Source organism: Borostomias antarcticus (assembly GCF_949987555.1).
Source record: "Borostomias antarcticus genome assembly, chromosome: 12".
In the NCBI taxonomy this organism is placed as follows: domain Eukaryota; kingdom Metazoa; phylum Chordata; class Actinopteri; order Stomiiformes; family Stomiidae; genus Borostomias; species Borostomias antarcticus.
This window is the reverse complement of record NC_140245.1, coordinates 9,196,355-9,224,280: the sequence shown is the minus strand read 5'-3', so window position 1 is coordinate 9,224,280 and position 27,926 is coordinate 9,196,355. Positions and strand designations below refer to the sequence as shown.

The window sequence follows — 27,926 nt, the reverse complement described above, 5'->3', positions numbered from 1 at the left end:
GAAGGCCTACAAGAAAAGAAAAACATGTAAAATTGATAAAAAAAAGCCCCACACCCACAATAGTAAGAGATATGTTTTCACATCAACGTAATGTAGCAAGTGCCGTCCCATTCCTTTTTATACCAATTCGAGCCCTTGAAGCCTCTCGCACTCAACCACTTTACCAGTGACGTCAATAAGTCTTTGAGGGTTTAGGGGGGACATTGGGACTGGGCCAGACAATGCAGTGGAAATCCCTGTCTAATCTTAACCATGGACAGGTAGGTCTCAACCTCTATGGGTTTATGGGAATTGGCTATTCCGTGTGTTGCTTCTTTTTCAATGCTAGATAAAACCCCAAAATAATTAAACTTGATGAAAGTTTCAAAAGTTTATTGGTGAAGATCAGTTAGTAATAAAACATATTTGACTTAAAGCTGCATTAAGAGTACAAGACCACCTCAGACAGCCAAACATCCAGATATCACAACAACATAATTAGTGTGTTATCAGACTACACCAAAAGGTCCCTATGGAAGGAGCAGGTGTGAATGTAATTCTGGCACATTGTTCAGCCTTAAGGTTAGCAGAGTACAAAATAATTCACATTGGTTGTCAGTGATTCGTCTGCAATGAAGTGAAACTAACAAGCATTCGTGTTGTCAGTTGATCTTTGTGTCAGGCTGTGATGAATTGAAAAAACACAAGAACATTTCCTACAAATTTGGAAAAAGCAACATAATTTACACTAAAACACTTAAAATACAACTAGTACTTGGTCACATTCTGAAAACCTTCCTCTCCAAGACCAAACCTCATGAAGCCATATTGGCAGTCCTGGTGCGATAATTGTACAACAGTAAAAATATATACAGCATAAAATGTGTGCAATTTGCAAATGAGTTGCTCTTGGCAGCCTCCCCTCTCCTTCCTGCCCAATGAAAAGACAACTAGACTGGGATATGAAACATGACATCAAAAGTAGATCGTTAAGGGCTACCATTTAAGACTGGTAGTTAAAGGATACTAGTTAAGATAAACAAATTTTCCCAGAGCTTCTGCTCAATCAGACCTGGCCCATGTGACGCTCTCTCATTGGACGAGAGAGGACGTGGTAACAGGGGCTCTGCTCATTGGCCTATAAAGAAGAAGGTGTGGCTACAGGGGCCCCTCTCATTGGTCCAGAGAGAAGGCGTGACCGCAGGGGCTCCACTCATTGGTCTCCGGCTCGTACACCTCCATGGTGTTCATGAAGTCGTTCCCGTCGAACCCGCCCACGGCGCAGACCACGCCCCCGAGCACGGCCACACCCGCGTTGCTCCTCGCTGACGTCATACCTCCCAGCATCCTCCACTCGTCGGAGGCGGGGTCGTAGACCTCCACGGAGCTCAGCGCGTGGGAGCCGTCGAACCCGCCCACCACTACCAGTCTGCCTATGGGGCAGAGAACAGCGTTACCTAAAGGTACACGTGCTTACCTAAAAGGTACACGTGCTTACCTAAAAGGTACACGTGCTTACCTAAAAGGTACACGTGCTTACCTAAAAGGTACACGTGCTTACCTAAAAGGTACACGTGCTTACCTAAAAGGTACATGTGCTTACCTAAAAGGTACATGTGCTTACCTAAAGGTATATGTGCCCTCACTCTCACCAGGAAAAGTTGAGTCTGCACACCAGAAATATGCTCCCAGGATTTTTTATTGACACTGAGGTGACGTTTCGGGCTACAAGCCCTCCTTCAGACGTGGCCGGAAACGTCACCTCGGTGTCTGGTGTGCAGACTATGGCTGGGTTTAAAAAAATTGATTCATCGATTCTGAATCAAATGATTCAGGTTTTAGTAACACTAACTGAATCGATATTGAATCGAATCGTGATAATTGATTCTGAACCTTGTGAATCGGAATCGAATCGATTCGATTCTTGAAATTCGAATCGATACCCAGCCCTAGTGCAGACTCCTGACAAGTTCGTTTTTCTGTCTAGCACCCAGTTTTAAACATTTTGGATGTTGCGTGCCTTTGTCCATTCCCTCTCTCTCACCCCCCACACGGACGCGCCTCCCCTACCTTCCCTCTCTCTCTCTCACCCCCCCCACGCACGCGCCTCCCCTACCTTCCCTCTCTCACCCCCCCACACGCACGCGCCTCCCCTACCTTCCCTCTCTCTCACCCCCCCACACACGCCCGCGCCCCCCCCTACCTTCCCTCTCTCTCACCCCCCCACACACGCGCGCGCCCCCCCCTACCTTCCCTCTCTCTCACCCCCCCACACACGCGCGCCCCCCCCCCCTACCTTCCCTCTCTCTCACCCCCCCCACACACGTGCGCGCCCCCCCTACCTTCCCTCTCTCTCACCCCCCCACACACGCACGCCTCCCCTACCTTCCCTCTCTCACCCCCCCCAAGCGCGCGCCTCCCCTACCTTCGTGAACGGCCATCCCTGCGCCGCGCCGTGCCTGGGTCATGGGCGCCACCAGGGTCCAGCCGTCTTTGTCGGGGTCGTAGCGCTCCACGCTGCTCAGGCAGTTCCACGACTCCGCCCCTCCGATCACGTACATGACCCCGCCCAGCTCACACACCGCCGCCTGGTGTCGCCCTGGAAACGCACACAACACACCAATCACAACACGGCTCATTAGCACTGTCACACTACACTGTAGAACATATATACTGTATCTGTATATAAATGGGCACATGTGACTTAACTCATGTTTAAAATACATGTATAACTTTCAGTACGTGTCTTAGTTATTTTGCGCAGGGAAAAGGGCTTCCCGGTCTTGCTGACCATGTGTGACATGAGCACGTTTGTGTGCGTCTCTTACGGATGTTGAGCGGGGCACAGGGGCTCCAGGTCTTGTTTACTGGGTCGAAGGAGTCACAGTTCTTCAGGCCTGTTTGACCACATGGATCTGATCCGCCCACCACAAACAGACGGCCTTTCAATGCACAAACACCTGTAGGGGAACACACACACACACACCTCAGCGCACTAAACACACCCACACTGTGTGCACCAAATATGTAGAGTGCCCGGATACTTTGAGGTACCCCACTGCTGTGCCGGGCAAGGAGCAGGATTGCGATATGTAGGACGTTAAGGAGGGCGGGGCCAGTCCTACCTGCATTGCAGCGGTTGGTTCGGAGCTCGGGGACCTGTGTCCACTCATCAGCCAGCAGGTCATAAGTCTCCCCGCAGCTCAGCTCGTCCGATTGGCCGTTCGAGCCACCCATCACATACAGCTGGTCCTATCGGCACACAGCGTCGCACACAGTTAACATTATAAGAAACCAACTGCCGTTTCCACGGTAACCATGTAGGACGGACGTAAAAAAAAAAAAAAAGTCTAAATAAAGTTGTACGAGTTTCCTACGTGGGCAGTTCTAATAAAGTCGTTTGCGTAAGTGTGTGGGTGGCATGTGTTAATAAAGTATAAGTCAGTTGTGCCAGTGGGCAGTTCTCATTAAGTTGAGTGAGTGTTCGTGTGGCCTGTGTTAATAAAGTTGTGCCAGTTTGAAGCCTACCATGAGCACGGCCATCTGGAAGCGAGCTCTAGGGGTCCTCATGGGGGACAGGAAGCCCCAGCTGTCGGTCTTGGGGTTGTAACATTCCACCGTCCTCAGACACTCCTCTCTGTTGTAGCCTCCTGGAAACACACACGAGCACGCACACAACAGTTAAGTGTACTTTGTTTGTTAAAGGAGTAGTAAAGGGAAAATGCATGTTTAGCCCTGTTTTAAGGTTACTTATGATCATATACAATGGTTCAGATCAAAACGTTGACAAAACTAGCATTTTCGAGGAAGTTGATAATTTTTGTCATACAATCGATGTGGATGGGCATCTTGAAAAATCATTCAAAAACATGTTTAACTCTCGATTTCAAAGACAAGAAACTCACCTAGGTGTTAGTTGGCGTTCTGACATATAATTCACCATAAAGTAAGATTCTAGTTCATCTGGCTTTTTAAAATATTTAGCATAGAACTATTTAGTCGCAGCACATACGTGTGTAAACTTCCGCAAACTAGGTAGCCTAGCAACATAAACAATAGCTACCGAAAGTAGTTGCGCTTCCTTAATCCCCTTTGCGGATTGATCTACACATCTACAACGGTCGCTTCAATACAAGTCAATGGATTTCATAAAATGATCAATAAAACCCTACAGGATTCATACTTTGCGGCGAATTTGATGTCAGAACACCAACGGACACCAATTACACCCTCGGTGAGCTTCTTGTCTTTGAAATCGAGAGTTTAACATGTTTTTGAATGATTTTTCAAGATGCCCATCCACATCCATTGTATGACCAAAATGGTGGTAGAGCAATTATCAACTTCCTCGAAAATGCTAGCTTTGTCAACGTGATCTGAACCATTGTATATGATCATAAGTAACCTTAAAACAGGGCTAAACATGCATTTTCCCTTTACTACTCCTTTAATGGCTATGATTATTTGCTTATTGTTTGTTGTTTACTAGTCTGGCTCAACGGAGATTGGTTTTTGAAATAAGCCACTCATCGACACCGCTGGATTTGAATCCGATTCAATCCCCCGACACTATTTTGCAAGAGTACTATTGAAGAAAAAAACAACAAGCTTAGGGCCGCCCAAAACTAGTGTAATTGGTTTAAAGAAATACAGCAGTTTTCCCCCCCATCTCAGAACGATAATCGGGTGCGACAGACCCTTCTACAGTGTGAAACAGTGTGGAGAAGGGTCTGGCGATGCAAGACTAGTTGCAGGTATGACATTGTTTACGGTGGTTTACCTGCAGATATGTGGCTGTTGTTTACATTGTTTGCTTGCAGATTGGTGGTTGCTGTTTACATTGCTTACCTGCAGCGATGAGTTTCCCCCCCAGGGAGGCGGTGCCCAGGCCAGAGCGGGCGTAGTGCATTGGCTGCAGCACACGCTCCGCCCCCTCAGTGGGCGGGGCCTCCAGGCTCAGGGACACGCTGGGCGTGGCAGAGGGTGTGGCCAAGGGAGAGGTCAGAGGTGAGCTCCGCCCATTCAGTGAGATGACGCACAGCATTCCGTTCAGCACGGCCAGACATAGGTAGGTGCTGTCTGCAGAGAGCCAATCACAGAATAGGCGGTTACTGACGTCCTAGAAAGAACACTGATTGGCTGTTAACTGAAGGTCTAAGCAAGTGATTGGCTCTTGTCTTAAAAGTCCATGCAGCTGATTGGTGGACGTACTGGTGGTCTTCTCAGAGGCAATGTACTTCCACTCATATTTGCAGAGCTGCCCGCTAGTGCCAGGGGCAGGACTAACACTGGTCTGTCTCTGGAGGCCTTCTTGTGGAGCCTGCTTCTGGAAAACATCAAAGGTCAGGGCTCTATCTATCCAGGTGAGGTGTGTGTGTGCGTGCGTGCGCTCTGGTCGGTGGGGGGGTTCTGGTAAGGTATGTGTGTGTGTGTGTTCTGAAGAGGTGTGTGTGTTCTGGAGAGGTGTGTGTGTGTTTTGGTGATAAATGTGTGTGTGTGTGTGTTATGATGGTGTGTGTGTGTGTTCTGGTGAGGTATGTGTACCTGTGGTGTGATCTGGGTTGGACTGTGGACAGGGTGGAGCCGATGGTCTGCAGAGTAGTACAGCGTCTGCACCTGCAACCACAACAACAACAATCCATGTGGCTGTCTCCTTGGAGAAACAACAAAAACCTTGGCAACACTACGCCTGTGGGAAAAGCTCTGCCCACTAGTGGCTGTGAGGAGGAAGCTAATTGGACGATGTAAGGACAATCAGGGTTGAGTAAACATCACTGGTTTCTTCCGATTGGTCCATACCTGGTCCATCAGGCTTTCCATTGGCTGGCCGTTCTCCCAGAGACAGCGCTGCACCCAATCAATCACCTTGCTGTACAGTCGACCATTGCCAGGCAACACCAGGCTGTCCTCTAGCAGAACCTCCAACTGTAAACACAAAAAAATTGTCAACAAGAAAACATGAACATTATCATCAACAATAACAACCACAACATAAACACAATGTCACATCTCATCACAAACTCATCAGACACACACAGACACACAGTAGGGTTAGGGTATGAAGAGGGGGCATCTTCTCACCTTGAGGCGTGGCAGTTTGAGGAAGTCATCGTTGTTGGCTACATCCAGCAAGTGTTCCTGGATGTAAGTGTCGACCTGAGCCAGGAGGCGGGCGTCGGCCATGCTGCTGGCGAACTTCCTGTAGGAGATGGCACTCTGGCTGTCGATCTTAGACAGCAGGTAATCCCCACACACCTGCACAGGCAACCGGAAATGACATAATTACAGACTTCATGTATGAGATGGTCCTAGTTTACAAAGGTCTACTTTGTGTTTGCAGCGGTTAAAACCGGAAGGTGGCTCAAGGCATACAGGCCGCCTGACTGATCTACCAATCACCTCTTAAACACCCAATCCTTATGTTTTGTAGATTAGTCAAGACAACATGGAGGGCAAATCAGCTGCCTTTCCCTTACCTGTCTAACTCTCTCCATCTTCAGCTTCCTGGCAGCAGAGTAGACCTCTCTGACCAGATCCTTGTCTGCCTTCAGCCTGAAGAAGAGGGGGAGAGGAGGGAGGAAAGGACAAGATGGAGAGAGAAGATAATAATGAATTGGCAAATAGGATTCCATCGCTGAATCCAGATGAAGTACTTCAGAGCCAGTATCAGCCCCTGTGCAAGTACTGCAGTACTATTGCAGTAGTACTCACTGTGCTGTGTACGCGTAGTTGAGCAGGATCTCCACTGCGTCCGGGTCGAGGTCGTCGAACCGGACCAGAGACACTCCGCCCTGCAGCTCACACTCGCTGTTGAACAGCTCAAACAAGAAGGGACTGCAACACGCCAGGACAGCGCGGTGGGCCATCAGCTCCCTGCCACAAACCTACACACATACACACGTGCGCGCGCACACACACGCACACGGCAGTACACACACACACACACACACACACACACAGCATTACACATACATGTCACGAACACTGGATTACACATATACACAGGGTTACATACATCTCACGCACACACACACACCCCTTTATCCTACCTGCATTCTGACATCACAGAACTGGCCACTCTTCCTCAGGGCATTCATCTTGGCCACTGTGGAGTCCAGGAAGCTGTCATCCTCAAAAATCAGGTGACCGTTAGGAACCATCCTGATTGGCTGGGCCTGGACCAGAGGGGGCAGGGCTACAGGTGGAGAAGGTGGAGGTGGAGCTCTTCTCCTCAACCAGTCACAGTCCAGAGGAAGGTGGAGAGGGAGGCAGAGGAAGGTGTGGATAGGGAGATAGGTAGGTGAAGAGGGTGAGGTGGGAGAGTCAAGTGAGGTGAGGTCTGGGTGAGGGGGTGGGGTAGGTCTAGGTGAGGTAGGAGTGAGATAGGGGTATGGTCACCAGGTTAAGTAGGGGTGGGGTCACCAGGTGAGACCAGCAGAGACCAGCCGAGTCCCTGATGGTCCTGGGTTAAAGAAGAACACAGCCTCTGCTAGACTGGGTCTCCATGGAAACCTGAAACACAGCAAACACTCCATCTGTTAGCCGGGATGGAGACAAGTGTTTTGTCGAGTGACTCCCCTAGAGATCACAGTTTCAGAATCCAGCAACAACGACAAAAGTGTGTTATTCATCTTGACAGACCAAGCCCCTATACTCTAAAACTGCTTCCTTCCTTCCATGTGATCATCTCTGATCTAAACGGGATTGTATACATGAGCGTTGCCCCTGTATTTGCCCCCTATACACCGGCCCCTGCCCTGACACACCTCCTCAGGAACAGTGAAGGACATGGGAAGAATGTGATGCATTCCAGACTATTTTAAACGAGGCCTTAGGCTAAGATTTAATGTACGTTTGCATAGATTATGCAATGGTGGTATGGCAGGTTCTGTAACCTCTCCTTCTCTCTCGACAGCTTTCTAGGCAAGCTCTACCACGTCAGCCCTGAGAAGGTCACCTGACCATGTGACTGCTGAAAAGACTGGTCCATCAGGTAAGGGGGCAGTTGTCGTTGTTACGGGAACAACAGAAGTGCCCTGTTAGACCACAGACAGTCTTACCATTGGATCCAGGCCTTTCCAGAACATTCCATTATTAGCTTTCTCATTCAAGTTGGCATAAATAATATATAAAAAAAAAAATACAGACATGGCTTTCTGCAAATGGCCTCTCTGGACTGCAATCAGTCGGCCAGTCTTCAGACTGAAAATCACCTAGCTAGCACAGGAATATCAGAGGTAGGACCTACCTGTAGTATTTTACAGTAGGCTATGATAGCTTCTTCCATGAAAATTAACTGTTATCATATTACTCTTTCTACAGTAGATAACCATGGTGATTGCAGTAAATATACTGTTTTTTATGGGTCAACCTAAACCAGACATCTCAATTTCAACTGTTACAAATTGGACTGGGGTTGAACCAAAATCCCAACTGCAGGTTGGACAAGCCCCTCCATTCCTATTGGCTGGCGACCTGGCTGACTGCCCGCTGCTGTGGTTGGGTGTCGGGAGTTGCTGTCAGTTCAGGGTAGTCACCAAGCCATCCATTACGCTAGCCTAGCTAGAATTGTTCACACCCTTCTACCCCCTACTGTGTTAGTGATTGTCAACTGTTTACACTTGCATCGCCGACTACGTTGATCCCTAGTCTATTTTCACGAGCGGCTAGCTTACAATCGTCAATTAGCCTACCCATGCGCCAGCCACTCTCGTTCATAGCATTGACTGACTCGGTCCCGTTAGGTTGATTAATATAGCGTCACTTATCACCTGTTCCACAGTCGAGGCAGCAACGCGGGCGAACGTTAACGTTACGTGGATAATCTGACAACCACACACTAGCGAGCCAGTATCACTAGACTAGTCTACTTGTCACACACCCAAATTAATTTCGTACACGCTTTTACCTGGTTCCTTTGACAGCAAGCGGCAGTTGACATATTTGTCAGAAAATAGCTTGGTCTGAAAGAAGTGTATGAACAGAAAACTGCCAGGTGTTGCAGTTACTAGTTCCCGTGACTCCGTCGACCAGCACGCCGCCCTTCCTCGGTCTCGGTTTGCAGAGCAGGCAAGTTGTCGCGCGCTTTCAACAAAGCCACACGGGGAAGCGCCGGACCGCCGGTGACGTCAGCTCGGATACCGAGCAACCCACGGCGAGGAACTAGGCGGGGCAGTGCAACGACAGACGGTGCATAAAAATGTATGGCAACAACATCTAAAATGCATACAGCGACTCTTGAGAGGAAGTTACCAGAGACCAGAGAAGGGCATGACAAGCATCAAGACTTTACTGAACTCGGTAGTTCTTCTCTCCTGCTGAAGCCAAAAACATCCTCATGCCTTTGAACCAAAACAAATGCTGGCAGCTTCCAGAAGCTTTTGGCTTCATGTCCAGCATTGGATAACTGACTGCCAGAGAGCACCTAGCTGGGTTGTTGTTCCTTTGTTTGTCAATTGAGGAGTTTACGGTCAAGCCATGGCCTTTGTTTCTCATTCAACCTATAGGCCGGCTAATCTATACAGACAGCCATCCATATGATCAATAAGCTACACTACAGAATGATTGGACCTCACTGTGCCTGATCAATAACGGTATCATCGGACCTTGCTGTGTTTGTTTCAGCTGCAGGTTTACCATAACCATGTGACAGCCAGTGTCTCCACCTGATGCTGGGAGGAAGAGAGACAGACTACTGACCTCATCCCAGCTGACTGCCATGTGAGGATATGGTTGGTGGAGCTGTTGTTGTTATTCTCCACAGGTGGATCATACCCTGATCTGATTGGACCAGGGCAGATCTACTGTGCACTCCTAGAAAAAGGAGTTTAAAAGGAGCGTAGCAAAGAGATGCAAATATGTGATGCCTTCTCCAATTCCCCCTAACAGAGATGGACAGGGAGGAGTGGAGGGAGGTTACATAACCAGGTCATTGTGCTGCTAGCCCACTCGGCTAAGTATGCTGTTCCATGGCTCTCCACACACACACACACACACACACACACACACACACACACACACACACACACACACACACACAGAACAGGCAGCCTGTTAGATAGATAGATAGATGGATAGATAGATAGATAGATAGATAGATAGATAGATAGATAGCTCAGGCAATGTTATACAACTATTCCGTAGTGCACCTGGGTGGGATGAGCCTGTGACTGAAAGTGCTCCCCATCTGCCACAGCTCATCATAGAGGGGATGGGAGGGATTGTCCAGAATAAACTTTAGTTTGTCCCTCATCCTCCTCTCCACCAGTCTCCAGGCTGTCCATTTGCTGCTCAACAACAGAGCTGGGCCTCCTCACCAGCTTGTTTGTCTCCCCAGACCTGACCTGTTGTACCTCTTCTGAGAGTGTGTTATGTAACCATGCATATAGAGCAGCCAGGAATAGAGGGATGGATGGATGTGGGGATGGGGAGATGAGAGATAGAGGAATGGAGTGGTGGTGGAGAGGACAGATGAAAGAGTGTGGCAGCTACCGTTTCACTGTCACATCCATATGCTAGTCTCACAAACACACACACACACACACACAATACCTATAAATGTCCATATAGACCATCTAGGCCACAGCTTCCAGCACTCACTCTCTGTCATATGACAACAGTTTACAGAGAAAAAATGTGTCTTCATGAGTGTGTGTAGATCAGACTGCAAGAGTGTGGTGTATGTGTTTGTGGACCAGACTCTGAGAGTGTAGTGTGTGTGTGCATTTGTGTGTGGACCAGACTGCAAGACTGTGTGTGTGAGAGAGAGTTTTGTCAAGGCCTAGACAGATGCTGGTGACAGGTACCAGTTGACAGAGCTGACAGTCACAGACAATGACAGTGTGGTAAATAGTGAACTACGTATATCAATATGAGTAGAGATTACTGTCTTTATTACCATACTGAATGATCAGTTGATATAACATCATGCGTCAGACAGCTCCTAGGTATATTCTACTGACAGTCTTAACCATAGATCTGACAATGAGGAGTTCAGACAGGGCTGCTAGCAACTGGTGCACATCTAGAGGTATCTTCAATGTTACTGCAGCTTGCTCTCCAATGAACAGTTCTCTGATGATCTCCTAACCACTGAACTATTCACTCTCTGTGCTGTTTTGTACATATTCATGTCCATCTACAGGACAGTATCTGATCTAGATATATCAACATAGTGTGTACACAGCATCTGTACAGTACACAAAACGCAGCAGAATAAATGTATCAATTATTTTATTACATCCAGAAAAGTCACGTACAGTATATAAAAAGAATGGTACAATAAGGCATTTGGTCATGATTAAAAATGTATGTACTTCCTCAAAGATAACACTAATTTCCCATGTGAGTCTCAGTCTACAGATGGATCATCAGTTCCTCCTCACACCCCAAGCAGAGAACGCACACACACACACACATTAGTCTGTACATGAGATGGAGCGATGGTCATTTCTCTTCTTTACATTCAACACATTTGATTTTGATTGTTTTAACAGTTGAAGCCAAATCCTGACCAGACCAGACGTCACCAGGCGGCCTTCCTACTGGGTGTGTGAACGACAAGCTGTCGTGCGGTGATGGAGGTGGGAGGGTCTTACTTGGCCCCTTCCTCTATACGAGGTCATCCCTGATCTAACAAGATTGGGCAGGTAGGGCTATGCCATGGCAGTCTACCAGAGAATATGAGATACTATATAGAAAGGGTGCTATATAGAACCATTAATAACAATAGAAGAATCCTATGAAAAGGTCATGTTTGGAACTCAAAATGGTTCTTTCTGACATGAAGAGTCCTATGTAACCTTTTTTCAGATTAATCTTCTATTATTACAAAGAGTTTTATATAGCACCCTTTCTTCTTGAAAGTGTAGGTGAAAACAGGTGCTCTTCCACATAACTGCTACCAGTCCAGACATGTCAAGGGACAAGGGATATCTCCAAGGAAGGAAGGAGGCATTTTGAGAGGATTCAGGCAGGGCTGAGGATAGGGGGAGGTGTACCTAAACCAAGCTGACGGTCAGCTGGGGTCTAGCATGTAACACGTAGCATGGGCCAAGAGGGGATCCAGTGCCAGCACCTCCCCAGGGTGGTCTCAATCAGGTCCAGTTCAGTGTTAGACAGTCTTCCTGGCGGTGAGCACTCTCACGATGGAGCCCACCCCTCCCACGGCGAGAGCCTAGACATGCGCGCGCGCACACACACACACACGCACACACATACACGACATATAACAACTTAATTTATCTTACAAATATAGACAGACACAGAATTAATTTGCTACCAAAACTGGTCAGATCAAAGCTAAAAAATATGGTAATACTCGGAGTGGACAGCACTTCTAAGTGCTGCTATGACTGATGAATGTGAAAGAGTGAGTGTCTTAATGTAATGCTATGTCATCTGTATTGTACTTTGTTTACTTATTATGTCTGTTGTTTTTATCTGTTACCTGTTTACAGGGACTGCAGATGCAAATTAGCCTAAGGCTAACTCTGGTGCGATGCATCAAATGTTTTAACATTTATGTTTTAATTGCACGTGGTCCGTTCCAAATAAAATAGAAATGAATGAATGTGAAATATCTGAGGATAGATTATATTTCTGCATTGTTCACATGTCTTGGAGAGAAATAAAATAGAATAAAAACTATTGTGAGTATTACCATTAATGTTGCTCCAATTTTACCAACATTTCCCCAAAAAGATTCAGGCTCATAGTATCTGTATTGGAGTTACTGTATGTGTCCCTGTGTGTGTGTGTGTGTGTGTGTGTGTGTGTGTGTGTGTGTGTATGTGTGTGTACCTTCTCATGCCATTGCAGCAGGACGGCACTGCTGTTGTCAGAGGGCTTCTCAAAGCCCCTGTAGATGTACTTCATGAGCAGGTCGACGCCGGGCCGGTCCAGAGACTGGACAGCCTTCTCTATGTCGCTGCTCTTGAAGCCACTCAGAACCTTCAGAACCAGCGCCTCCGCACGGTCCTGGAGGAGAGGGAGGGAATACGAGAAGGGAGAGAAAGAGAGATACATCTGTGTCTATCATGCGTCTCCTAATGTGTCCAGCTGACCACTTGTGTTCATATAGTAAACATAGTAACTCACTCACTCCTGTCTGCGTAGATATCGCACAGCTGTTCCATGTAAACAATTTTTTTTAAAGTGTGCATGAAAGCAACCGAAGATGTTTGAAGAACTAATGTACATAATAGTACTATTCCAACTGTTTCGATTGATAGGACAAAGTCATTTGCGACTTGCATAAGCGAAAAAGGGGAAGTATCCTGCATTGATGACGCGTTTTCCTGTTACGTCTTTGTCAGGGATCAGGACGCATTAGTGTTTAGACTATGAAAGATATGTGGTCTAATGCGTCCCAGACCACCTCAGCAAGTGGTTTGAGTAAACGTTTTAGAATGCGTTTTGGTGGTCATTGACACTTGTATTTAGCACTGTCTACTTGTGATCTGATTGTTCAAAACACATTCTAAAACCAAGTCTAAACAGGGTCAGAGAAACATCCTCACAAATGACTGACGGCTTAGCTTGCTTTTAATTGGCTTCTCTCTATTCTAATGGCAGACTCCAGGGTTTTACTGGTCTTTACTGTGTTATATTGCATGTTACCTTCACATTCTGGTTCTTGGTGTTGAGGGGAGGGTTCTTCAGTACTGCCTGTAGAGCTGCCATGAGATTCCCCGTGCAGTCATCGTCAAGGACAATACACACACATACACACACGCGCATACACGCGCGCGCGCACACACACACGTACATTGACTCACACACACACTCACACACACACACACACACACACACACGTACATTGACTCAACAAATGCTGACTATTAATGATAAGTCAAAACAGTTATTTTAAACTGAAAGAATGTAATCTGCTGTGATGGAATGAAAGCAGACCACGCCCTATTAGGGAATGACACGCGAGCAGGGGAAACTACTCTTTTGACTTATCTGCAACATTGTAGCAAAACCTCGCCACGTTCTCACGCATTTATGCATAAAAATTTAACCGAGCAAATTGAGCTACTGTAAGGATATTGTCTGATCAGCGAATCCACCTCGGCCTCATCCGGGCCGACTTGGCTCTCCCCGCCGTCTTCCTCGTCCACAAATTTGTTCTCGTCGTACTCATCTACGTCGACCTTCCTGAAGCGGTCGGACACGGTATTCTTCGACATCTTAAAAAGATAATTATCTTATAAATTGCACTGTAATAATAATTCCGCCGGTCGCATACGATCTTTTCAGTGCCGAAAGTCTCTTCCTGTCTCTGCCTGCTGCACTGAGTAATTTACTTCCGCATAGACGCGCTCTAGTGGTTGCAGCGTGGTATCTTTCTCAAACTTCAAGGTGCACACCGCCACCTACTGTACACGAGTGATTAACGTAATGTGGCGCCTACACCATAGAGCAAGCGGAGCAGGTGCATCTCAACTTTTCAAGGTGGGGGTGCAAAATTGCTTTTGCATCCCCACTTTTTTCATCACCGCTTTGCTTTTATGTTGTTGTTTTTGTCTGTTTTTTGTTGTTGTTTTTTTCTTCTATTTGCCAATTTTGTATAGTCTAAACATTACATTTATAGCATCCTCGGAAAATACGCACCCCCATCATGGACCTATTATTGACGGTCCCCATGCACGCGCTAGACGCTTTGAGCAACGTTCCACAACTGAGCTCACTTGGACTCATCGACTCCAGGCTTGAGACACAAGGTCGCTGGCCAAATTTCACAGAAGGGGTGGCAATGAGACGACAGCGGCAAACCAAGCTTACATTTTAAAAGCTCCCCATAAACTGAAATGATGGACAAAAATAGGTAGCTTGCTGGAATGATGTCAAAGAAGCATAAAGGTGGTCTGGTCGTTAGGTAGACGTTAGCTAGCAGTATTAGCATCAGCAGCTTGTTTGCACAGTTTTTACCGAGCTTGCTAGCTGACTAGCCGAAAGTTACAACGTCAGGTGTGGGAGTGAAAGCTAATATTGCGAAATGAGAGACTTGCTGGATTTATGCAATATATAAAGGTCGCTAGCTGTATTGGTGTTGTTAGTAAAAAAAAAAATCCTTTATGCCGTTCTTACAACTCAGGCTGCTGACTAGCTAACGTTAGCTAACGGTAATTAGCTTCATAACACAGCTAGCCAACGTTAGCTAACTCAAACTTCTGTCTGCGCATTTCCCGCTCGCTATGCCCAACGTGTTAGAATTTTTTAAAGGGCTAAGTAACGCTACTCTAGTTAAAAGGTCTGTTGGTGTGCAAATACTGTGAATCGGCAACTGTTGAGGTATGATTTGGTTCAAGAAGTAAATAATCTAATATACAGCTAAGATTAATACTAGTCTGTAATGAAAGTCTGTAGGCTACTAACCTATAGAAAGTGTTAAGTATAAGTCCTAGCCTAAATCACATTCTAGGGTGCTTTGGCTCCTGTAAAGCTGTTCATCGAATTTCAATAGCATCACACTCTATTTTGGGCATTGGTAAGGAATGTTGCCAAACCAGTACAGTCTATAAACTTAAGTGTATTTCTCTCCTTAATGTAGAATGATGAAGTGACAGTCACAGAACAGTCTGAGAGAGGAGGCAGAGGGACCCAAGAGTTACAGGTAAGGGAACTGACTGCTGAAAGGATAACACCACAAGTTTATATCAAATGCCCCCCTCTTTACAGAATAGCATAAATATGGTGTATTCAAGATAGCCTATCTTAATGTGAGCTTTGCTTTGGTAAATGGATAGAGGTAGTTTAATGGCTATACAGGGGTGACTAGATGCCCCCCCTTCCTTACAGAGTAGCATGATTGTGTATTCAAACCAGTATGGTGTATTCATAAGTGTATTGCTGTCCTTAATGTAGAATGATGAAGTGACCTTACATGAGAGAGGCAGAGAGACCCAAGAGTTACGGGTGACGGCACAGCCTGAGAGAGGCAGACAGACCCAAGAGTTACAGGTAAGGGATATATCAGTCAGCTGAAAGTGTAGGATAATATAAGAAATTAAGCCACGAACACTTGAATCAAATGCCCCCCTCTTTAGAGTAGCAGATGTATTGTGTAACTAGTTTACTGTATTCATAAGTGTATTGCTGTCCTCACTGTAGAATGAGAAGGTGACCGTACGTAAGAGAGGCAGAGAGACCCAAGAGTTACGGGTGACAGCACAGCCCCAAGAGTTACCGGTAAGGGAAATATCAGTCAGCTGAGTGTAGGATAACATAAAAAATTAAGCCACGAACAGTAACATGCGCCCCTCTTCTTTACAGAGTAGCATAAGTATTGTGTATTCAAACCAGTTTAGTGTATTCATAAGTGTATTGCTCTCCTTAATGTAGACTGATGAAGTGACTGTACGTAAAAGAGGCAGAGAGACCGAAGAGTTACTTATTAAGAGTTCTTAAATTCTACCCAACAAACGCCTGTCACCTAAGAATGTAAATAATGCCTTCCTACTGATTCTTACCCCCTGCCTCTTCCCCTGTTCCTAATCCCATGCAGCGTGGTATGGCAGAGCAGATCAAAGTGATGGCTATGTTGTAGGCTAAACTAGAAAATAATGCCATAAATAAACCATCTTACTGCTCTTATATAGGAGGGAGACCCAACTGAGGAGAAACAAGCAAAACCTTATAACTGGAATATTAATGTAATAATAACACTAATAATAATAATAATAACAACAATAATAATAATAAATATATTTCATTTGGAACGCACTTTTCATTTAAAAATATCAGAGTGCTACAGGTTTAAAAGCATAGCATAACAAAAACATGTATCTATTGTATTTTAGACTACCAAAGGCTCCCAAATAGCATGATGTTCTTTGACAGTCAGACTTTGGCACTGATGTGCGTGGGCTGATTCAGTTCTATTGACAAATAATTCAGAGAGATAGATAGGGACTACCACCCACTCCTGTAGGGGCGGACAAGAGCGCAGCATCCCTATTGGCTGTCTGCTGTGTGCAGTAAGAAGGAGTGGGTGAGAGCTATGCAGATAGAATAGTACAACGGTCTTCACTGAAGGGGGAAGGTTTTAAGGAATTATTCTTGTTATTTTCACCCCATTTTGATGTCAGACCTTATCACTATGACTAGTACAGAGACATGTACTTAGACATGTAACAGCAAATCAGTCGCATTTTTATAACCAGTCCTCGTTAGTATAGTGGTCAGTATCCCCGCCTGTCACGCGGGAGACCGGGGTTCAATTCCCCGACGGGGAGGTTACTGTTTTTTTCAATCCTGCAGTGGCTGACCTAATGTGTTAGATACTGTCAAGAACAGTTACGTTCCTGTTAGTAAATTATGTTGTAAATAGTGTTTTAGCAACGAAAAGAAGCACTGTAGACAAGAAAAAAAAAGTCCTATTCCCCCGTGGATGTTTTCTTGGGTGTGGGTAGGCCTAGATAAAACGTTGAAAAATAGCAGTATTTAATAAAGTCTGGGCTTTTTTTTGTTAATATATTATTATTTTTTCTTAACAGTAAGCTTTGTGATTGACCATCTTCTGGACTGTCCCTTGCGCTTTCTCGGGATTGGCATTTTTGTAAAGGCACAACACGGGAATGTCATGGCTTGTAGCTCATGTATGAATGGCGAAAATCACTAGCGGCCCGGGTAGGATATCAAAGTAATGTACAGGGCACTATGTAAAGGGATATAGTTGACCAACATTAGCTATAGTTATCTGGCTAGCCTACGCGGGAGACAGGGGTTCAATTCACCGACGGGGAGGCAGCAATGCTCTTTTTCAGATGGACCGAGCAGAGGAAAGAATGTGATTCCCGCCGTCCTTCTCAGTAGAATCTTGAGCATTGGTGGTTCAGTGGTAGAATTCTCGCCTGCCACGCGGGAGGCCCGGGTTCGATTCCCGGCCAATGCAGAGGTCTATTTTTTGCACAAGAGCTAGTGGGTTGCATGGGCTTGTGGTTTTCACATGCCTCTGTAATATGATCTTTGGAAACGAAATATAGCTTCCCCACTTGCTCCAGCACTCATGCGCACAGCGCGCAGACTGGCTATTCTCCTTCTGTAGGCTACACTCGCGGCTCACATTCTCTACGTTACGATCGGCTTGTTGGTGCCTGGAATATTGTGTGCAATATGCCTGAATATTCATCAGAATTTGAGGATATAGAAGATGACTTAGAATATGATGGAAGCCGATCATAGCGTAGAGAATGAGAGCCGCGATTTTAGCCTACAGAAGGATAATAGCCAGTCTGCGAGCTGTGCGCATGCGTGCTGGAGCAAGTGGGGAAGCTATATTTCTAAAAACGTTTCTAAAGATCATATTACAGAGACATGTTAAAACCACAAGCCCTCGCTCTATGTAATCACAACTAGCGATTCATAAAAACAGATTGATGAAAACAACCGTTTCGCGGCAGAAGATTTTTTAGAAGCTGCATTCTCAATTCGTCTGGATCCCGCAATCCGGGGTATCTTTAGAAAGCTCTGGCTCTCTAGCACACTATTATCGCAACCAAACCTGTTAGTTTCATTTGTATTAGCAACCAATCGTGGAAATACAAAGGCGGGTTTGATGCTAACCGTGAAATCTCATTGGCTGTTGTTGATTTCTGAGAACGTGATTGGTTCAGCGCGTCATGTGACACGTTTCCACTTCCTTATATCTAATCCAAACAATTCCGTCTGTAAAGCGTTCTAAACGTAATAAGCAACAACGACAACAGTGTTTGCCCGCAAGGTTGAACAGAAAACAAGAGAAACTAAATGGAAAGGTTTACATTTATGAGATATTAAGTGCCTATTCGCGCAAGTTGTCATTAGCAGGTGCTAGCATGTCCAGTGAGCAGCAGGGAGATGAGGCTAGCGTTAGCATGTCCAGTGAGCAGCAGAGAGATGCGGCGCATTTGAATGAGCTGATAACTGGGTTGATTTGTCCTAATTGTGCAGGGACTGGTCTTAAAATTAACATAGATCCTCAGAATAGTGGGTTCTGTAGTACTTTGCTCTTAGAGTGCAGTCTTTGTGAGAAATGGCTATCGCAAAAGTGTCTACACATCGACTCGGCTTCATGATACAACTAGGAATGATGTTGCATTTGATGTCAATGTGAGGATGGTCCTCTTAGCGCACGAGTTAGGGTTGGGGTATGCAGCTCTCCAAAAGATTAGTAAAGTGTTAGGGATCCCAGGGCTTCATCTGAAAACGTATCAGAAACATGACAAGAGGGTGACAGGTAGGCTATTGAAACGTGTTCCCTCTCTCTCTCTCTCTCTCTCTCTCTCTCTCTCTCTAGCCAATATCAGAAGCCTATACATATGCACAGTAGTCTCTCTCTCTCTACCTGTGGCATTTCTACATGCATCCATAAACTGACCAAATAAACTGTTTTAATTTCAGTTGCTGAAATAGAGAGAGGTCTGGAGTCCTTGCACAGAAGCAGAGAGCAGATTAGGCAGGCATATGCAGATGTGGACCCAGAGGTAGGTAAGCTGACTGCCAATAAATACAAAATGTTACAAAATTATTACAGTTATTGAGAATTATTACAATAATTCTCAACCAGCGTTCAGTGGACAACATGAAGGCGGCAATATGGGGTAGTCTGCTTCACTGATGACAACCACATGCGCACCAGGAACATATTGTGGTTTTAGGACAGTTTTGTTGACTGCAGCTGAGTGGGTTCTACAGACCAGCTGCTTAGAACTGTTTTGTGAACTCCAGCTGAGTGGGTTCTACAAACTAGCTGCCTAGAACAGTTTTGTGGATAGCTAGTGTGGTGCCATCTGAGGAGTGACTCTGTAGACCTATGACGGCGTAGCTTGATGTCTCCTACACTCAAAAAAATAACTCATTGGATTAACTCAATTTAATTGAGGGCAGAATTTCCATCCAATAAATATATGTAGCCCCAATTAAAACTATGAGAGTTAGTCCAACTCATTTTTATTAAATACAGCTAAAATGAAATAATTCCATGACTTAAGTGAAATTGTTTTACGTTGCCTCAACTCAAACTAAGTGAGTTAGTCCAACTCATTTTTATTAAATACAGCTAAAATGAAATAATTCCATGACTTAAGTGAAATTGTTTTACGTTGCCTCAACTCAAACTAAGTGAGTTAGTCCAACTCAAAACACTCAATTAAATTGTGGGCAGAATTTCCATCCAAAATATAGTTAGTCCAACTCATTTTTATCAAATAGAGCTAAAATTAAATAATTACATTTACAAAGTTAACCCGTTTTACTTTTGTCCAACTCAAAACTAACTGGAAATGAAATACATGTTATTTGATGCCCCATTAAACATGACAAATGAGACAAAACGTAGTTAGTGTTTTTTATTTAAACATAACAGCCTATGTCCAATATCACGGTAGAAAAAAAAAGTAAGACCTCCCAGATCACAGTCCAGCTTCTGCTACTATGACAGCTCTGGCTTTAGAACACACACAACACAACACAATGCATGTAAGTCAGAAAGTATAGACTTTGTGACAGACAATGATGCCGTACAAAGATGCTGTATGTAGTGCCAGGGCAAGTCAGAAATTATTAATTAATAACGGCCTTTGGAATGTGAACAAAATATTCCAACTTCAATAAAACGATAATGAAACAACAAGTTTCAAACTTAATTTGCCATGAGTTTTGTACACGTGATTTGATAGCTGTTGGACCATCTACTACTACTACAACTTCTACACTGTAGTTCTGATATACTTATGTACCTGGTCTTTACAAGGCAAACAGCCAACATAGATGTCCAGAAACATTTTACTTGAATACCTTTTATGTCAAAACAAAGGGAGACTAGTCGGTTGTTTTTTGATAGTGTACACACACACGCACGCACGCACGCACACACACCCGAACACGCGCACACACTCACAGGCGCACACACTCGGACCCACCAGAAAAACTCAACAAAGCCACCTATTCCGTGGGCTCCAAGATTGTCAGCTATTACGCACTGGACAGTACACACACTCACAGGCACACACACTCACAGGCACACACACACAGGTACACACACACACGGGTATGCATGCGTGCGTATGTGTACACTATCAAAAAACAACCGACTAGTCCCAACCTGACACGATGACCTCATGGATGTTTTCTTTGTTTTGACATAAAAGGTATTCAAGTAAAATGCTTCTGTACATCCATGTTGGCTGTTTGCCTTGTAAAGACCAGGGGCCAGTTGCACAATACACCTTAAGTTAATATTTCCCTTAAGTTCTGACTTAAGGTTTCCTTAAAATAAAATCTGTTGCACAAACACCCTTAAGTATTCCCCTTAAGGTTTCCTTAAGATGTCCCTCAAGTATTTAAGGTTTTCAATATATCTCGGTATAATACTTAAGGAGTCCCTTAAAGTCAGTTAAGGTGTTGCACAAAAGACCTTAGCAAGCAAAATAAGGGAAAAAACATAAGGGACCTCTACCCCAACCTTAGCTAAGTTATGGCTGCGTTTATGAACATAAACGATGGAAATCGCGTCCCAAGAAGAGTTTTCCGCGACAGGGAGAACCCACTAGACACTCTTAGTGAGGAACAACTGATATTTAATTACAGATTTGATCGACAGTCCATTTTTGACTTGTCCGACCGCCTGGGCTTGGACCACCCAACCTTCCGAAGCTATGCGCTTCCAGCCTCGTTACAATTGATGATTGCGCTCCGATTTTATGCGACGGGATCTTTTCAGTCGGTCCTCGCAGACGTTATTCATGTCCACCGTTCTACTGTGTGCCGTGTGGTTCACCGGGTATCAAACGCCCTTACCGGTCTGCTGGATGAGGTGGTCAACTTCCCATCTAAACGGGAGGAGGATGCGGTAGCGGCTTCCCGAAAGTGTGCGGGGTGATAGACGGGACCACATCAAGATTCAAGCACCCACCCAGTACGAGGAGCAATTTATTAATCGGAAAAATCAACACTCCGGGCCGCAATCTCCTCCCACATTTTTTGTTTTTTATGTTGTGTGATCTTGGGGTCGAACCGAGCTTTTATTACATGTTGTCTCTTTTTGTACTCTTCAAGGAGCACAACTTTCTCTTCCTCAGACCAGTTCGGCTTTCTCTTTTTCTCCTCAGACATTTTCCCCAGCGTCTCAGGACGTCCCAGTGTAGTGTTGTGACAGATAGCCGGTCACGTGCAAGCAAACCAATGGTCACCATGGAAACTACAATTTTACTGCTGTAAAATCTCTTTCCTTGTATGAAAACCCTTAACGTTTCCCCTTAGCTAAGGAAACCATGTAAGGGATTCTGTGCGACACCCTTAAGTAATCCCCTTAACTAAGGGGAAATTAACCCTTAAGGGTCATACTTAAGGGAAAAACTTAAGATGTTTAGTGCAACCGGCCCCAGGTACATAAGTACATCAGAACTACAGTGTAGAAGTTGTAGTAGTAGTAGATGGTCCAACAGAGTCTATGGGTCATGAATCAGATCTGAATCTTTAGCATCTGCTGATGCTGCCGAATCACACCAGTCACACGCACGCATACATGCACGCACACACAGCCGTGTCAGACAGGTTGGGAGACAAAAAAGAGCAAAGTGAAAAACAAAAACAACTTCCGCGTTGCAAGTAACAGAAATGGTACTCCTTAGAAACGACTCAGGGTCTATTTCTTACAGTCCTTAGAAACGACAGGGCAAGACTCTGCTGGACCATCTGTAGAATTCTATGACTGATTCAACTGACCTAAGCACTTATTATATTATATTGCACTGTACTTTAGATTGTGATTCTTGCACTTTGCCTTCAGCACTAGATTATGCTCTTAGTCACTTGTTTGTTTTAGAAAGAAGATGCACTTGTGAGTTCTGGCAAGTAGTAGTACATTGGCTCTTCCTACGTTAAATGCAATTATTGTTAGTCGCTTTGGATAAAAGCGTCTGCTAAATGACTGTAATGTAATGTAATGTAATGTAACCTCTTCTACTCTTGTAGAGCAGGGCAAGAGAGCGAGGCAAACATCCATCCATACATCCATCCATACATCCATCCATACAAAAAAAATAGAAGAAAAAAAAAAGATGCTTGGTGCTACACAAACAACTTGATTTTCAGCTGCTGGATCTTTGCATTCAGCTTGTGCCCATCCATATTCATTATGATCTTCTGGCAAAACTCAAAAGTGTACTTGAGGTTCTCTGGAAAGCTTAGGTCAAGGGCATAAATGAGACCAAACAGCATGATGAACCCCATGATGACACTGCCTACGTTGCTCATGACTTTGCAGCCTTTGATCACAATTCCCACGTCCTCTGGCTCCACATTCCCATCTCTCCGGACGATGTAGATCCCCATGACTGGGATGTCTTCCTCTGCACTGTCAGAGGCGGAGTCCTGAATAACACCACAAACAAAACGCTTGTGTTAAGTAAAGCTGAGCACCACAACCTATCATCAATTGCAGTTTACAGGAGGAATAAGAGTGGGCAACACTATTCAACGCTACATGGGAAATATTGTGATAAACTTGCCTGATATTCCTTGAAGAATGTGTCTGGATCCTCATTGAGGTAGATGACCAAGCTTCTCAGGATGGACTCCCTCCTGGTGTCGATGTCGTCACGCTAAAGCAAGGGTGAAAAGTCAACAGAATTAAGCCAAATGTAAGCTAAATGCCCCAAATGAGCTAGTAGTTAACTTGCATGGTTTACACATACATTGGTGTGTGAATGAAATACAAACACTTTAAAGCGCTTTGCAGTAATGTGCTGAATAAGCAGGCCATTTGCCATTAAATGAGCAGCTCTACAAACCGATTCTTGGATCGCCAGGACTTTCTTGATCCTTTGGCCCTTCACTCCTCCTTTGCTCTTGAAGACCAGCAATAGCTTGTCTGAGAAGTGGTCCAGCTGTGAGTAGAACTTTGATTGCAATGGCTTGGTGGTGAGCCGCAGGAACTCGGCATTCACCTGAAAAATATTAACACGCAAAATACAGCCATTTGTTATTTGTTAGTTCAGGATGTCTGATCCTGACCCAACTAGCACCTTGGACAATCACCCTGTGTTCCCGGCGGCACGCCCCGCTCCCGTTCTCCATCATGATCACCGCATCCGTCAATCACCACATCAACGACCGTTCAAGAACTGCACATTCACTCATTGCCAGATCGGTGCCTTTAGTCCCGTGGTAACCAAACGACTCTAGCCTCTACTGTTTTCAGTACCCATACCTTCTAGTTCAAGTTGCTCTTGTGTTTAGTAACTTTGCTCTCCTTCTGCCACAGGATGATCACTTCACCCTGCCTGCCTTCCACTGCCTGCCTTCCACTCGCCCACGCCCGTCCCTGGACTCCAGCCTCAATTTCCCAATAAACTTTCCCCCAATGGGGTTACACTGTGCCTCTACCTCTGAGTCATGCTTTTGGATTCAAATACGTTGCCAACACAAAGCTAAGCATTGGGTAGGAATAGTTTAGGTTTAGAAGTAGTCTGTTAAGTGATTAGGGATGTAATTAATCTAACCATTTTTTCCCACAGCGTTTCAGACAGGTAGGTACTAGGACTCATATTAGGAAGTGTAGGTTTGGAACTAGCACGGTACGTGATAAGGGATGTAATAATTCTAACCATTACTGTAATTAATCTAACCATTTTTTTTCCACAGGGCTTAAGACAGGTAGGTACTAGGACTCGTATTAGGAAGTGTAGGTTTGGAACTAGCACGGTAAGTGATTAGGTAATGTAATAATTCTAACCATTACTGTGATTTATCTAACCAATTTTTCCCCACAGGCCTCAGACAGCATTTGCTAACGTAGGTAGGTAGAGGTAGAGGCATCAGTATTAATATGAGACTGTTTTATAACCAGTCAAAAACTCTGGCAAATTCAAATTGTGATTGTACATACACATTTACTTACTTCACTCTCCTGGAACAGGGCAGGCCATCTGTCTTTAAAGTCTCCAATCATGGGCCTCTGCTCCACAATCTCTACACGTCTCTGCGAGAAGGTTTTCTCCAGTTTTGCTCTGATGACCACTTCATTGTCACGCTTTTTCACTTCAGACAATAAAGCAACTCTCTCGCTCTCCAAGCTGTCTGATGTTTCTCCTTTTGGGTGCAGAGGAAGGTAGTGAACTTCAGCCTTTCTAGCTTTCTTGATGTTGGCTGCAGCTTTGCCTTGGCCTTGTCGTTTGTGTTTCAGGGAGTTCACACGGATCTCAGGATGTCCAAGTCGCCCAAGCTTGGTACGATAGTTTTGCATTTTATACTTGAGTGATTGTTTCCATCCCCAAAAACCTGTCTTGGATCCCAGCTGCCCCAAACAAGGATGTGCCATCGTCAAAGCTGCTGCTACCTCTTCACACTGATAGTCTTTTGGGTATTTTGTGTATTTCACCATCTCTTGGGCTAGGCCATCAAGAATGACTCCTTTCAGCTTTGGGCCAGGGTTGAAGAATATCCCGTTAGTCTCAAACTCTGCATTCTGTTGGCGAAGTTCAAATTCAGCGTCGTAGCTGAATTGAGGGACCACAAAAACCTGGGGCCAGGACTCTCGTGAGGGCCGAGTTTCTGGGGATGAATACGGGGTTGATGTGTACAGCGTATCATCGCTGCAGGATGAGTCCAGTGTTGAAGCAGTGGTTTCAGTCTCATCAGCTGGCTGTACGGTATACAAAGTGAGAGTGGGCTCCACAGGTGACGCGGTAGGGATGTGCATTACTTTCAGTGTGCTTTTATGTGCTATTTCAAACACAGAAGTCAGGTTTATGAACTCGTTCAAGTCGGCATCCAGGTGCTGCAAACGGAAGTCCTCTTTAACTTGAAAGCATGTCTTCACCAGTGCATGTAGTTCATCTACCGTTTCTGGAATTCCTGAATTGAGGGTCAGTTTTCTGGAATCCGATTCATCCCCAAAGAGGATCCGCAGAACAGCTGTCATTGTGGAATACTTAATCTAGAGCAGAAACAAGGGAGAAGGAGAACAAGAAAGTAGGTTACTCATGTAACCCGAGTTCTATGATACATGAGTGAAATGTTTCACTATGGGATCATGTGGCATCCTGCTGGAAGCTGACTGTCTTTAGAACTGCACGGTAAGTTTTAGGGATGTAATAAATCTAACCATTACTATAAAGGGGCACTGTCACACTAGACTAACTTAAGGTTATTTGGATTGTATGTTTAAATTGTGTGTGTAGAAAGGAAATTTTCCCAGGCCAAAACGAGTTTCTAGCCTGTGTTTCCCAGAAGGTGAAGCATGCTCAAACTCCAACCTTGACTGTTTTGTTGGCAGGCTCCTCCAGTCAAGGTTGGAGTTTGAGCGCACTTTACCTTCAGGGAAACACAGACTAGAAAAACATCGTGACATCACTGGACTGGTTTTGGCCTGGGAAAATTTCCTTTTTATAGGACAGGGTCACTGATGGCGATTCAAGTCTACACACAATTTAAACATTCAATCCAAATAACCTTAAATTAGTCTAGCGTGAGTGTAGTACTACCCCTTTAATCTAACCATTTTTTCCCCACAGGGCTTCAGACATGTAGGTACTAGGATTTGCTTGGATTTCTCTCTACAGATAAGTATCACAGGTAAGCATTTCAAACTACTGATTCTGCTGCAGACGTCCCAGACATGTCTGTTGTCAGAGGCTTCCAGCAGGATGTCACGTGAGTGCCATCCCATAGTGAAACATGGAACAAATAGAACATTGGGGTTATATTTTAGATTAAAACAAAAATAGTTTTAGAGATTCTATAAGAGCCTGGCATCCAGAGCTCAGACTATTTGGGTTTAACAATTATACTAACCTTTAATGATGATGAATCTTTTAAGCATTACCATGCGCAGATCTCCAACCATGTACTCCACAAGGGGATATGGGTCCACCAAGTCACCAAGCTCAATTATGGCAACCTCTCGTGTGGGTGAGGCAGACAGCTCAAATCCACCGTAATGCTCCCTATACCAAGCACATTCATCTTTCACTAGAAAACACAGCTTCTCCTTAAGAATGCACTAGATGTGCAAGAGCGTGGTAAGGCATGAGGGCGATTGGTTTTGTCCCCCCACTTGTACGGAAATGCCAGAATGAGTGTGTTAAGGCTATCAAGAGTGAAGTATTTTTTGGAGATCAAGAAGCGAATACAGTGTGCAAGTTCGACTGGAACAACACCCTCGAAGAGATCATGCACAATATCAGGAGGATAGCCAGTGCTTACGTGAAAATGAGAAAGGTGCTCAGTTAAAACACACTGTTTTTTGACACCACAGCAAATAGTTGCATTCTCCTCAGCAGACTGAACATGAACATCATGGATCTCTCTGCTTCTAAGTTGGAAACCACCTGACTTGATATCCTTACTCTGAAATTCTGATTAATCTCCAGTACAAAACCTGCATATTGACCCACCAGAAAAACTCAACAAAGCCACCTATTCCGTGGGCTCCAAGATTGTCAGCTATTACGCACTGGACAGTACCTGTAACAAACTGACCAAGCTGAGAAATAAAGATGCCGTGCTGTTCTAATATGCTCAAGTCCTGCAAGAGAGGCTCCAACACTTTTCCATAGCCATAGGACTTGACGTCATCGGATTTGCATAGAACAGCTAAATAGATTGAGGTAAGTGTTGAATGGGAACCTGGTGGCAAGTTACCCAGAACCCAATAGACGCCACAGAGTTTGTGCTTTTTACGAGATGTCCCAAGAGGGTTACAAATCTCGAAGTCATCAACATACAGATTCACTGCTATTCTCAAACCTTCACTCGAAAGAAAAGGATTTTGTTTATAGTACTCACCGTCTCTTATAGTTCTGTACTCTTTGGGATCAGATGATGGCTGGCTTTGTACTCTCTGAGTTTCAAGATGTTCAAGGACACCTTTATGAGAGAGCAAATTTTGCAAAGTTGTCAATATAGGGATGTATTGAAATGTCCTTTTCCTCTGGGCATCTAGGATGTACTCAACCGGC

General features: G+C 44.9%; 2 protein-coding genes across 4 annotated transcripts; both read right to left on the bottom strand.

The window, feature by feature from the left end:
• Nucleotides 1–383: 383 nt before the first annotated feature.
• On the bottom strand, nucleotides 384–9,023 carry LOC311316042 (influenza virus NS1A-binding protein homolog A-like). Of its 3 annotated transcripts, none has more exons than XM_084446783.1 (14): nucleotides 8,888–9,023; nucleotides 7,029–7,491; nucleotides 6,691–6,863; nucleotides 6,456–6,531; nucleotides 6,061–6,234; nucleotides 5,779–5,904; nucleotides 5,524–5,595; nucleotides 5,191–5,305; nucleotides 4,828–5,058; nucleotides 3,508–3,629; nucleotides 3,105–3,231; nucleotides 2,808–2,939; nucleotides 2,405–2,578; nucleotides 384–1,412 (listed from the first exon to the last, which is right to left on the bottom strand). In XM_084446783.1, exons 2-14 carry the CDS (start codon nucleotides 7,137–7,139, stop codon nucleotides 1,153–1,155), a joined length of 1,893 nt encoding a protein of 630 aa, XP_084302909.1. In that variant the 5' UTR covers nucleotides 7,140–7,491; nucleotides 8,888–9,023; the 3' UTR covers nucleotides 384–1,152. The 3 variants fall into 3 exon arrangements, with proteins under 3 accessions (XP_084302909.1, XP_084302910.1, XP_084302911.1); XM_084446784.1 differs by having other exon boundaries at nucleotides 5,191–5,302; XM_084446785.1 differs by having other exon boundaries at nucleotides 5,191–5,299.
• A 2,209-nt stretch (nucleotides 9,024–11,232) lies between these two features.
• LOC311316528 (actin-related protein 2/3 complex subunit 5-like) lies at nucleotides 11,233–14,266 on the bottom strand. The gene is made up of 4 exons (XM_084447397.1): nucleotides 14,032–14,266; nucleotides 13,600–13,672; nucleotides 12,781–12,957; nucleotides 11,233–12,154 (listed from the first exon to the last, which is right to left on the bottom strand). Exons 1-4 carry the CDS (start codon nucleotides 14,169–14,171, stop codon nucleotides 12,092–12,094), a joined length of 453 nt encoding a protein of 150 aa, XP_084303523.1. The 5' UTR covers nucleotides 14,172–14,266; the 3' UTR covers nucleotides 11,233–12,091.
• Nucleotides 14,267–27,926: the final 13,660 nt, after the last annotated feature.